Here is a 13,795-nt window from a genome sequence, read left to right on the forward strand (position 1 = left end):
ATTAAAACTATTTTCCATAATTTTATTTAGTGACATGGAAAGATGCTGAAGATGTATTAAAGGGAAAAGAAGCAAATTAAAAAATAATTGTTACAGTGTTGTGTAAAAATATTTACCTATTTTCGAGAAAGGGAGACAGAGACTGAGATAGGAAAAATGAAGTCTACACAGATGTGTTTGTAGTGGGTGAGTAGATTGTGCCTGCTTTTAAATATTTTTCTTATTTGTTCATGGTAAACGACTTTCCTGTGGTGAACACACAAGCTTCTATGTTAAAGTGTGTGCGCTTTATTTAAAATGTAAAGATCGATAGTTTTGCTTTAAAGTTTCCCTGAGGAAACCAATAAAATTATAGACAAAGGGCATGAATAGGCAGTTTGTATAAGGAGACACCTCGTTGGCTATCCTGGATGTGAAGAGATGCTTGAACTCATAGGTGATAGAAGAAATGCAACATACCACTTTGTACCCACTGGATTGGCCACAAAAGTAGAAATTTGGTGAGAAAGAGGGGAAATAGAATTCTGGTCAGAGTATAGATTGACATGACCCATTATAGGAAGTGAGTCTGAGGGCCATTCTGGAGAGCACATCTCAGTAGGTTTTTCTGAATTTAACCAGCAATCCAGGTCCCAGTAATAAGGAGTTATTTTAAAAACACAAAATCAAACTGACTTTGTTTTATTATGGATTATTATGAACTTATTATTATATTTATTATTATTATTGGCCATGCCACGCGGCTTACACGATCTTGGTTCCTCAACCAGGGATCCACCGGGGCCCCAGCAGTGAAAGTGCTGAGTCCCAACCACTGGACCGCCAGGGAATTCCCCTAAACTTATTGATATTATTACTATGGACTTTGTTTTATTATTATTTGTGTTATGGATAGAAAAATCAAATAGGAGTCCTGCTTCTCCCAGCCTAATTCACACGAACAAAATGAGTTGTATTAGTAAGAGAAGGTAATTAAAATCTTGGTAAAGGATCACATGAATTTAGATTTTGTGATAAATGAGGAGGAAATGATCTAAAAATGATCAGATATGTGAGTTTTAGGAAAGCAGACTTCAAAATCTTACAGCATTAACATAGAGAACTTGCTGAAGCCTCAAGAAGCCACCAGCCTTGGAGTGATAGGGCCACCTAGAACACAGGTTGAGGAAATGCCCATTTGGCCAGAAACATGTCAAATTTTGTAGACAATGAACACTTTATACTGGAAGTCCATCATAATAACTCATCCTAACTCAGAAACATATTCAAAAAGATTTTATAAACAAAAAGACCTCCAATATCATTAGTATTGAACCTTCCTCTGGCCCCCATTGTGGGGCTGGAGTGTGATGACACAGAAGTGTGCAGGGTCTAATTGTAAAGCATATGATGGGTCATGGTGTAAGTTTTAGCCTTAAAAAATTAATAAAAGCACATGATTAGAGTTTTCATTTTAGAAAAATAATTATGAAAGTTTAGAAAGAAAGAACATATGTGATTAGGTGATCAAGTTATGAGTGAACCAGACCTCAAAGAAAAGCAGATGGGCCTTACCGTCATGCCAGCCAAGCAGGACATGGCCAATGTTTACTTAGTACACAAGGGATGGAGTGGAGGTAGGATGTCATATCCAAGGAGGCCAAGAGTAGGGGAAAAATCTAGATGGTAAGCATAAGCTAAAAACCTCAGGAAGTAGTGAGGATTAAGCTACTAGGAACGTCGTGTCTAGACCTGAAGACCAACTAAGGCAGTGACAGTGGAGACAGAGGAATATCACAGTGTTGTCTGTGGTACTAGAGAGCTGGAGACCACTGAAGGGTCCATCTCTGGGGAGAGGGGATAAGTAAATTGTAGTTGGTGGTCACCACTAACGTCTGAAAAGGCCCATAGCGAGGGCTGCCAGATAAAATACAGGGTGCCCAGTTAAATTTGAATTTCTATTAAACAACAAATACTTTAGAGTATGACCCAAATATTTGCTAAATCTGGCAACCCTAGTCACAGTACGGCACAATTTGTGAAAATGAAAACTATGTACACAGGCAAATCAACCCAACTTATTTCATAAGGATACAGAGCAAACATGTTGATAGCTGTTGTGTTTGGGGGTGGGGGATAGAGAGAATAAAAAGGAATACATAAATATTACATAAATAAAGAAATAAGAGAGGGCCTTGAGGGGACAGGTGGTGGTAATGAGCTGAGTACAATTGACTCAATTCTCTGTACCTGAATCCAAAAAGAAGTAAAAAATAAGTTTTTCTGCACTCTTGGATTTCTTCACGGAAGCCCCGGAGACCCTGCCCGGCTGATAAAGAGAATATTCTGTCCTATGAAACGATCCCTATGGAATACTCTGGCACTGCCGGCCAAATTCAGTGGCAGAAAAGTGAGTAGGAGAGGGACTAGGTAGGTGGTTCCTCTGGAACCTGGTCAGGAGGAAGAAATTTATAAAGCGAGTTAAAAAGGAAACTAATGAACAAATCAGTTAGGAACATTGCTTCACCTAGGTTTACTCTTGTAATAGAGGAACACGCTTACATTCTTATAGAGTAAATATTAGTAAAAGATTATCAGCAAGCACAAATCCTGAACTGTAGCCATGGAGACAGACAGAAGAATAGGCCAAGTTGCCATTTCCCCACTGGAAAAATGATAATTCAATACATGTCGCCCAGTAACGCTGATTCTTTTACTACCTTTTTCTTTTTTCATGTCACAGCTGATTACAAGGAGAGCTTTAATACGATTGGCAACATTGAAGAGATTGCGTATAACGCTGTCTCCTTCACCTGGGACGTGAATGAAGAAGCTAAGGTGAGTGTGACGGTAGCACTGATTCATTGGTCGCACCTGTTAAATACCGTGTCCTTTCTCTGCAGAGGATTCTTTTACAAGAGCCTCTGAGTAGGGAAAGATCTGTTAACTTGAGCCAGAAAAAAGGGAAATGAACCTGTGATCTTTCTCTTGAGTCACACACATTCAATTACGCGCAGCTAAATTGCCTTTTGTGGAGCAGGAGAAAGGGGGTGTACCTATTCCCCTGTGGCCTCCCGCTGAACGGGCCAGGCCCCTTGTCCCTCCCAGATCTTCCAGGCCCCCAAGCTCCATTTTAGCACTTGGGGCTGACAGGACTGGGCCAGAAAAATCTTTTCTACCTGCACTGCAGTTTCCCCAAACACCTCTCCAACTGCTGCCTTCTTCAGAGGCAGGAAGGTGCTCAGAGCGACTGTCTGCACAGGTAAGCAGCTGGGCAAGCCTCCCGACCCCCGGCCCCTGTGAGGCTTCATCTGGTCAAGGGAGGGTGCAGGAAGCAGGGCTGCAGGGCTCTGAACTTGACTCCCTGAGGAAGAGCCACCACCGTGACCTTGAGCCATTTCTTTCCTGTTAACCTCAAGCTTAAGCTTTTCTTATTTCTGTCTGGTGCCAGCATGGTTAAGAAGGGCAACAGTAGAATCTCTGGCCAGGTGCATCCTGAGGCCAGATGTCCACCGTTGCATGGATTCGGGTAAAAAAGTGAGACTTGGTGATACTCAGATTTGCTTTCCAACCATGAGTCTCTGAGTTTGTGAAAACTGAACTTTGCTGCTGTGCCCACTCTTCTTCCTGTGTTCTGTACCTTCTGATTCTCGATCCTTATTTTGCACCAAAGGGAAGGTTCCAGGTGAACCCTAAGCTTGTTTTCTGCTTCGGTTATGTACCCTCTAGGAGGGCGTTAGAAGACTTTGTCTTGGAATTAATGAAAAGGTCAATGTAAACAACTGCTTTCAATGCTTCATTGTCTGTGAGCAGGGGAAGGCCAGGTGAGAAAGGAAACTGGATGGGAGTTTGTGGGCATGACTTAGAGAAGAAGATGAATTGCTCAGTGTCTCATTTCACTCAGGTATAAAACAAAGTAAATGAAATTGGCTTTAGGCCCAAGAAAGGTGACCTAAATGGGCAAGCAGAAACAGAGCTCCATAGTAGCTGGGAGAATGTTCCAGTGGGTCAGTGCATCTGAGGGAAGGCAGGGGGCCTTGTGATGTGATGGGCACAGAAGTGCAGGAAAAGCTTCTCCTCGAGGCCCCACTCCACCTCCGTTTAAAGTTCCTCACCCAAGCCCCAGGCTTTCTCCTCGTGCCCCCTTCTCTTCTCCCAGAGGCTAGATTACTGGGCTGGGTAAGGAAAAGGCAGTGTGTGCCATGGTATCAGGGCCCAGGGTTGGAATCCTGGCAAGTCAGCTGACCTCTCTGGGCCTCAGTTCGCTCATGTAAAGCAAACCAAACCAAAACAAAACAAAACAAACTTTTCCGATTGTCCCTGCTGTACCAAGCATGTGCTGGGAGCACGATGTGTGAAACTCCAGTCTCCGAGGGAGGTAAGGGAATCATTAGCTGGACAGCAGTGTGCGTGAGGAGTGAGAGGCAGGCCCAAGCAGAGCCGTCCGTTGGGAAGACAATGGGATCCTATACTTGGAAGTGCCTTGTCAAGGTAAAGCAAGCTGTAACTGCAGCCCTAAATTTCCTTATCATGCAATCTGGTAACACGTGCTAGAAGGTGAATGTGTTAACTGTTACCAGTCAATAAGGACCTTTTAAAGAAAATGCCTGAACCTGAAGGGGCATCTTGAATGATGGCGGCTCTATGGTCAACCAGTGAGGTAGTTAATTGGGGGTTGAGTTGACTTTTCCTGCGTTTCCCATAGGTAAGGCTCACTTTTCTTGTTGAAATATGTATGTTTGTGCACGTGTATTGTTCCAGGCTGACACATTTAAGGTCACATCTGCTTTGACAAATGGCAGTGCTTGCTTGTTGTAGCGAAACTTGTTTCTTTAATACATATTTTCAGTAACTATTATTTGGTAGTTGTAATTGTGAGCAGTTTGGGTTAATCGATGAGTAATAAAAATAGCTCCAAATACTTCTGCCAAACTACTGGAAGAGCTTTTAAAGAAAAACCGTAAAAGTTAAATCCATTTCATTAGGTAGGCTGAGAAGATTTTTTTGTTTCAACCTGCAGGATGTAAGGTTTTTCTTTAAAATGTCATTGATTTGGGGCTTCCCTGGTGGCGCAGTGGTTGAGAGTCCGCCTGCCGATGCAAGGGACACGGGTTCGTGCCCTGGTCCGGGAAGATCCCACATGCCACGGAGCGGCTGGGCCCGTGAGCCATGGCCGCTGGGCCTGCGCGTCCGGAGCCTGTGCTCCGCAACGGGAGAGGCCACAACAGTGAGAGGCCCGCGTACCGCAAAAAAAAAACCAAAAAACATATCATTGATTTTATAATAAGCAGGCTGCAAAAAAACCCAAAATTACATGATTGGGAAAAAGGTTTTCAACAAAGCAAGGCATAAAATCCTCTCACGGTGGGATTGTTTGTGATTTTCTTACTGTGAACTTATTCTCGGGAGCAGTTGCATTTGACTTCGAGTTCCTCTTGGTAACATCCACACAGAAATCTGTTGCAGGCTTTAGGATTGCGACATTCATTCAGTGTCACATGTTGTTTTAGTTCATGTGGCCAGAGGACACACATTTGTGACCCGCAGCCTTCATATATTCCACAGAACGTATATGTACGTGTGTATCCTGCATTTATGTACTTATATTCCAAGTTTTAAAATATTTTGCCCACATTTAATAATCAGGAGATTCAAGAAACAAACAAAACAAAAACCTAAGTTTCCAGATTCTTTTGGGTAATTAGAGATTCTGGCAACATGAGCCCGAGTGTTTGCAAGCCCACGAGTAGCTCTTGTGAGGTACCAGCTGTTCTCTTTAACGCTTTCTCTAGCCTTCTCCATCGTGGAACTTTCCTTGCCTGGTCCTCGTGGACACTTGAAGTTTCACGCCCCAGTCGCACCCCCTCAGACAACTGAATATGCCGTGTACATCTTTACTGGCTCTCGGTGTTGGGGAAAGCAGTGACACAAGGGAGGTTGACGCCGTGTGGCTGAGAGGAATGGGCCAGTCAGGAACCCCACCAACCTCCCCGGCTTCCTTTGGCAACGGGCCACACAGAGGCTGACTTGTGTTGGTGCCGTTACAGAGAGCTGCTGCGCCCTTCTTTGTTTGAAAGAAAGGTAGTAAATCTTGATCTTTGAGGATATTTTCTAAAAAATCAGAAACCACTTGGGTCCAAATGTGAGTGTGTACCAACAAGTTGGATAATATGACTTCAGGGGTAAAAGTAATGTATAGCTTTTGGCACAAGACCAGCTTTGAAGTGGGTAATATCCCGAGAGACACTACGAATATACTTTGAGCCATGGCAGTATCATTTGAGAGATCTGTGTGTCTTCCCAAGATAGCTTCTATTTGGACAGTTGGTTTTGGTGCATTTATTAAAAAAATAAAACAGTCCCGTATTTGTTAGTCTTCCCACATATGCATCATCAAGGCCTGATGACAAAATTTATGGATTTTTCCAGGACACTACTCTTTTCTTTTGCTGCTGACCTATATTCTATTCTTAGCTCTCGTTTAGCAGGAACAGAAGAAAGGAAAGAACGTGAAACTAATCATTTAGTTTAATTTAATTACAGGAAAAGTTTGGCCAGGGAAGGTGTTAATAGAACCTAGGGGCAGGACAGGAATAAAGACGCAGACGTAGAGAATGGACTTGAGGATATGGGGAGGGGGAAGGCTAAGCTGGGACGAAGTGAGAGAGTGGCATGGACATATATACACTACCAAACGTAAAATAAGTAGCTAGTGGGAAGCTGCCGCATAGCACAGGGAGATCAGCTCGGTGCTTTGTGTCCACCTAGAGGGGTGGGATAGGGAGGGTGGGAGGGAGGGAGACGCAAGAGGGAGGAGATATGGGGATATATGTATATGTATAGCTGATTCACTTTGTTATACAGCAGAAACCAAGACACCATTGTAAAGCAATTACACTCCAGTAAAGGTGTTAAAAAAGAAAATGAGGTTACGGGATTAACTGCAGATCGCCAGTCTCAAGGGCAGCACGGTTCTGGCAGAACTACTGCAGACTTCTTCCTCCCAGAACCGGTTTTGCTGGTTGTGCTGCAGCGTCTCTGCACAATGACGCCCGCAGCAGAAAGAGTCTCCGGCAGGACATTCGTTTCCCCTCAGGGTCTGTGCAGTCTGGAAGCTCCTGTAACTTGAACCGGGGTCCCTGGGCCCCTGGGAATGACTCAGGTGGCATCCAGGTGGGTGAGGCTCTGAGCGTCCATGCTGGTGGAAGCTTGGAAGTTGATGAGGTTGGGGCACAGGGTGACAGAGAAAACAAAGCGCTGAAATGGGGCTCAGGCCACCAGGTATCGTCCCGGCGCGGGAATAGCCAGCTTTGCGTCTTCCCCCTTCTGAGCTTCAGTTTCTCAGCTGGAAAATGGCGGGAAGCGGAACAGGGAGGGGCTGACAAAGTATTAAGGTCCCATCCGTAAGATTCTAGTGGGAGCACCAGAGGGCTGCATTCTTTCACATGACTCCCACTTACAAGGTCATTTCGATTTCTTTTTCTCCCCTCAGCCAAACGCAGGTACCCACAAAGTAGATCTGTTGGTCAGTAATCCCCGAGATGAGAAGTTCCCAGGCAAGCCCCTATTGAATTATTGAAGGGTGGTGAGCTCAGATTCCTGGCACCGAGCGCCGGTGATGACATCACCCCCAAAGCGGGAGCGCACAAACCCTAATTATAGGCTCCCCTTTCTCCCCGATTTCTAAGGAGATTCTTGAAACCAGGCCCCTTATTTGTGTCCAGAGCCTTTTTCTCTGTTCACAGTGATTTCAAGATTAAACCAACCTTGACGTGCTACAAAGGCCTCTCTCATGTGACCACAGAGAATTACTTGAGCATTAAGATACTACTTAGTGCTCTGAGGAACGAGTTTCTTTTTTGTGTCTTTTCACTGGAACACCATACCAATTTCCCCCTATTTCTATGCCTCCCCCTTCTCGTGGTTTATAGACTACCTGAGATGAAGGAGGCCTATTTCCATGAACCCTCGGCTGCTAAGCCTTTCGGAATGATCTTGAGTCAGTGAAATGTTCCTTTTCCCTCACTACCAGCACTGCTAAATAATCAAGCAAACAAGTAAATCCACTCCTAACCCATTCCCCTGTCTCTATGATTTAAAAAGAAAATGTATTATAATTCAGTTATATGGAGCTCTGTCTGCCCTGTGTTACTCTTTGCTGCGGTCTAGCCCAGCAAGGGCAGTGACTGCGCTCTGGAGGGATGCCTACCCTCCCGCCTCCCCCCACCAACTCTCTCTCTTGAGTTGCAGGAGGGGCTTCGAGAGAGGAGCTGTCAGGCCCTCTGCTTTGCAAGATCAGGTGGGAAACGTTCTTCCTGCGTTTTGGTATTTGGGAGGAACTTTCTGACCAGAAGTTGTTGCAGTTTTAGAGAGAGTCAAGGACACAGATAAGTCGTATTTTCATCCCTGTTAACAGATTTTTGTGGTGAAACTGGGGGTGGGCAGGGCTGAAAACTGGTTGGGGTGAGGTGGGAAGTAGAGAGGCTGAGAGACACCATGGATCATTTTCCTGTGCATCTCAGATTCTGATTCCACTAAATATCAACTTTCTTCATAGCAGGCTCTGCAAGATTGGGCAAGTGGAAAAGGTGGACTTCGAACCATGTCCCTCTGAGTCCAGAGTCCATGTTCTTAAACCATCCCAACAGAGGGATATCTGTAATTTTTTTTAGACCAAAGAATGCTATGACTTTCCTTCTCAAAGAGATGTATAGGGTACAACCTAGAAAGCAAGAAATCAAATGAATCTCATTTCCTTGAGCAAAGCAATTCTATCAAGTCACCCTGATTTTGCCACTCGTCTCCCCCATCCCCACCAACAAAGGTGGGCCCACTGACCCAACACTTCCAGCACAAAGGTCTCTTCCTATCCATGTCTTTGGTTGCCCTGGTACATTCCCGGTTGATGTCATACATATTATTGACCAGAGTGCATAGGGGAGTGAGGACTGTTGGATCCCTTGTCCTCTTCAGCTGAGTGTGTGTGTATGTGTGTGTATTAGCCTAACATTAGTGATCTCATTGGCCTAATTATGACCTCGCTCTGTGTTAATTGAAGATCAGTGCATGCTTTCTAATAGTGCAGCTCTGAGGCATAGCAGCGTTTTCTCCTCCATACCTTACACATTTATTCTCCATTTTCCCCACTTCTCTCTAGCTCCTTTTCCTGGTATCCTGAATTTCATTTTCCCACTCATTTACATTATTTCTGTACACTTTTATGCTTTGGTTTTTTCCTGTTATGAACAGTGAAGACTGTTCCTTACTCTTTTTTGCCATACCATGTAGGAAGCACAGCATGAAAAAATTCGAAGCAAGGATGACAGTTATTATTCGAGAAAATGGAGGTTGCAGAAGGTACACAGTGGCTCCCTGCTTTACGTTTGCAACTTAAGAAATACGGTAAATGAAAACCCATATTTACCAAGCTGGTAAATTGGAAGTAAACATTTACACATAAGCAATATTTATTTTATATTTAGATTCCTCTCACTTTGGATCCCTTTGGATGCTATAAATGAATTGCATTTACAAAAGAGATTTTCATGTAATTTTTTTTATTGAAGTATAGTTGATTTACAGTGTTTTGTTAGTTTCTGGTGTACAGCGCAGTGATTCAGTTTCCATGTAATTTTTTAAATTGAGAGAAAATGCCAGATGAGAGGATGCATGTTGATATTCCCTCTAGGCCCTATTTCCCTTAATATTTTTGCCTATTTTTGCCTCTGTGTCTGATTTTGCACTAATACCAAGGAGATGTCATTTGAGAACTGAGACCCAGTCTGAGGGATGGAAACATGGATGTGCTAAGAGGAATCAGCTGGCTGAGCAGGAAAGCAAAAGTGAAAGTTGGGAGTAAAAAGTTCTCTTCCAGATTTGCAATTCTATCCTTAAGGAAGAAAATGAAGTTGCTTGAATGCCCCAGCACTGCCCTGCAGCTGCCCTGGACATAAGGGCATTTGATGGGGCCCATGTCATGAATTGCTTCATATTGTGAGACATAAATAAAGCTCTCACATCGGGTGACTTACTTCTGTCATGTTAAGTCCAGGTTTCTTCCTTTTCTTCCTGTGTGGTTCAGCCCGTTCTCTTCCCAGTGCTGTCTTTTCAAGGTACAACAAGTGGTCAGCAAGCGAAACCTAGCTCTTTACTCTATCATTTGCTAAGGGGTAGGAAACAGCCCCTCAGTCCTCAGATCTCAATGTTAGTAGCTTCAAAGACAGGATGGTGCAAATGGCAGTGCTTTGATCACAGCCTATGTAAAGGCAGTAAACTAGAGAAAATGTAAGTGTTCTAACCTTCTTCTGTAAACTATTTAGTCTCTCTTTGTGGAAAATATGTTAATGCTCATTGAAAGACTGTTTTGACATTTAGTACCAAATCACAGCAGAACCATTAAAATTGTCCCAAATTTATCTCACCCTCCTTCCTTTTCTCTCTCCCTCAACATTTCTTTTCGGTCTAAAAGATTTAATCAGTTTTTATGGGGCTCCACTGTGTGTCAAGCAAAGTGCTTTAGAAAGTTACAGTTTCGTTAGTCTTGACGAATCACGGCTTCCAAGGGGATGCTTCTAAATGGACTGTATTCTCTTTCTGCCAAACTCCAGTGTTGGTCACCAGGGAGAAGGGGAGATGCGTAAATATTGATTTTCAAGATGAAAAGAGTACCCAAAGGACCGGCCAAAGGAAGCCATACTCCTGAGTGCCCTGTGGGTTCATGACCTAGTTTGTTTCCCTGACCTCCACCTCCCATCAGCAGTCCAGGGAGTCCACTTTCTGCTTACAGGACAGTCCAGGATGCAGTGGAGTTGATGGATATTACTGATAAAGAAGAAGTTATATCCTAATGTTTTGACTAAATAGAGCCCAGGTTTCAGCAGGTCATCATATGGCAGAATAGAGGATATTATAGGGCATCTTCCATGCTCTCCAGAGTAAAGAAGGGGTGGGGAAGGCTCCTGGGAGGGGTCTTGAAAGGTTGAGATACACACCGCAAAGCAGGGCAAATGGCATTTTTATGTGTTTGCTGGGGCGTGGTGTGGGTGAAGGAAGCTTTAAAAGGGAAAGGTAAACATTTGCTGGAGTCTTTGGTATTGAACTTAAAGCCACGCCTTTGTTCCAGTTTTATAAGGTAATGGATGGCAGGAAAAGCTATAAAGCTGGAGTTAATTCATATATAGAAGGAATAATCTTTGGAAACCATCTCATCCAAGCTACCTACGGCTTGATCTTTTGTTAGAATGTGGAGTATCCATGGTTTCTGGCCTGAATTCTGCTGAGGGCTCTGTAACTCACATGTATCAACTGTTGTGTGTATACAGAGACTGAGATCGCATACTTGGATTTCATAGACTGACGTGTGCGTGTGTGTGTGTGTGTGTGCGTGTGTGTACCATGGCTAGTATTTATTCAGTGATTACCATATACCAGGCACTCTGCCAGGTGCTTTATATACCTTATGCAATATTCATACTTTAAGTGGATATCATTTTTCATTTAAATAATGGAGAGGTTGAAGTCCAGAGAGCTTACATAGTGAATGCACAGCAGAGCTGGGATTCCCACCCTGGGAATGTCTGTCTGAAGCATGTGCTCTTTCCATAGTGCCTTTTCATCTTGGGAAGAGGTAGTCATAGTATCTTCTGTATTATCTGTGGCAAAGGCGCAGTCATCCCCTCCAAGCAGCTTGCCTGCTGTACATCACGTGCTGGGCCAGGCAGTGGGAATTTACAGACACACCAGCCAAGCAGAGTGTCTGCCGCTCTCAGAGGACATTTTGGCTGGGCCGAGAACTCAGACATATCTGTAAGTGACTGTAATATGAGGAAGAAAGTGACAAAGACTGTAATGAAAACAGAATTAAAGGGCCAGGAAAGTTCTGGAGAGGGAGATAGCCCTGTTTTTTATTTTATTTTATTTTTTTAATCACAACATAAAAAGATTTATTTTCTTGAGCACAAATAAGCACCCACCTACTAGATTAGTAGCCCGGAGCTTTTTGGTAACTTTATTTTTTTAAACCATTTTTTAAATTGAAGTATAGTTGATTTACCATGTTGTGTTAGTTGCAGGTGTACAGCAAAGTGATTCAGTTATATATATATATATTTTTTTTTTTTCAGATTCTTTTCCATTATAGGTTATTAGAAGATATATAACTCCCTGTGTTATACAGTAGGTCCTTGTAGGTTATCTATTTTATATATAGTAGCGTGTATAGGTTAATCCCAAACTCCTAATTCATCCCTCCCCTGCCCCCCATCCTGCCCCCCCGCTCTGCCATCCCCTTTGGTAACCATAAGTTTGTTTTTCATGTCTGTGAGTCTATTTCGGTTTTGTAAATAAGTTCATTTTTTAATTTGTTTTTATTTTTATAAAACATTTCTATTAAGTTTTCTGTTTAAAAATATTTTCCCAATTTCTTGTGTAAAAAATTGCAAATGAAAAGTTGAAAGAATAATACAGTTCTTACCACATACCCTTCACCTAGATTGACTCATTGTCAGTCTTTTGCCAGATTTGCTTTCTCTTTTCTCTCTCTCTCTCTCTCTCTCTCTCTCTCTCTCTCTCTCTCTCTCTCACACACACACACACACACACACACTTTTCTCTACTAAAGACTTCAGCACCTGGAGAGGGCGCCATTCTGTGGGATCAGGGAAGGCTCGAGGGAGGGTGTGGCACGGGAGGGAGTTGTGTCTTAAGGGTCGGGTGGAATTTAGACGAGTGTGGGTTGGAAAGGGGAGCCAGGTGGAAGGACGGGGCGCGCAAAGGTGCAGAGACTGGCCGCAGAAGAAGAGCTGGGAGTGGGGGAGCTCGGGAGGGAATTTCGAGTGGGCTGTAAGGAGGGGAGGAGAGACGCCAGGAGAAGGGGTGAGATGCCGCGGAGAGAATTGGAGGGTGGGCGAAAGAGGGTCAAGGTGGGAACTTTAGACCCACCCATTTAGGGGAGGTAGGGGAAGAGGAACCAGAGAAGGAAAGGGTGGTCGGGAAGGAGAGGACAGAAGGATGGGGAGAGGAGGAAGTGGCCAGTGAAATGGGTGTTGTAGGCAGTGGTTTCTCACAGCCTGAGCCTCCACAGACAGCAGCAGCAGCAGCAACTTGGGAAATTGTTAGAAACGCAGATGCTAGGACCTCCGACCTCAGACCTACTGCATTGGAAACGCCAAGGGGGCAGAGTCTTAACATGTTGTAACAGGGCCTCCTGGTTGCATACCCCTGCTTACAAGGATGCTACTGAGAAGGCTGACCCGGAAGAAAGCAATCTCGGTAGAATAGTGAAGTCCTAAGTCAGATTCAAAATAGTCGGTGACATGGCCTTTACTTACAGCCAGTGATTTATATGTGCTCATGTTGAAAGCATGCATTGCAGCATCGTTTACAAGATGAAAAGACTAGAAACAGCCTCATGGTAAAGACATGGTTATTCCATAATCATGGTTCTTTTAAAAAAGAAAAAGAAAAAGCTGTCTTCAAAATATCTTGTCAAGTGGAAAAAGCAGGCTGCAGAACTGTGTGTTTACTGTGCTACCATTTGTATAGAAAAGAAAAGGATATGAATTTGCATAGCTTGTTTCTAGAAGGATGTACAAGAAAGTGTGAAGGATACTCAAGAAGCTGTTGGTTGGGGAACAATGCTGGCGGGGGAGGGGGTGTGGTTTCCATGTTTGCCCTTTTGAACCTTGTGCTAGATTCAGATATTACGAGCTCAAAACAAGTTTTAAGTATTAAACATGAACAGAAAAAGGTTTAAAATAATAACAAATGATCAGAAATTTGAGTGAGTGTCTCTTTCAGTCTCTGCGTAAATTCTTCC

The 13,795-nt window shown here is 43.7% G+C and overlaps 1 protein-coding gene across 1 annotated transcript in view; it reads left to right on the forward strand.

The window, feature by feature from the left end:
- GRHL2 (grainyhead like transcription factor 2) overlaps positions 1-13,795 on the forward strand; it is a 154,727-nt gene that overhangs the window by 90,230 nt on the left and 50,702 nt on the right. The window contains exon 8 of the mRNA XM_059995003.1: positions 2,723-2,817. Coding sequence (XP_059850986.1) covers positions 2,723-2,817 — 95 coding nt within the window. The remainder of the gene's footprint in view (positions 1-2,722; positions 2,818-13,795) is intronic.

The sequence above is a fragment of the Delphinus delphis genome, chromosome 17, assembly GCF_949987515.2.
Source record: "Delphinus delphis chromosome 17, mDelDel1.2, whole genome shotgun sequence".
Classification (NCBI taxonomy): domain Eukaryota; kingdom Metazoa; phylum Chordata; class Mammalia; order Artiodactyla; family Delphinidae; genus Delphinus; species Delphinus delphis.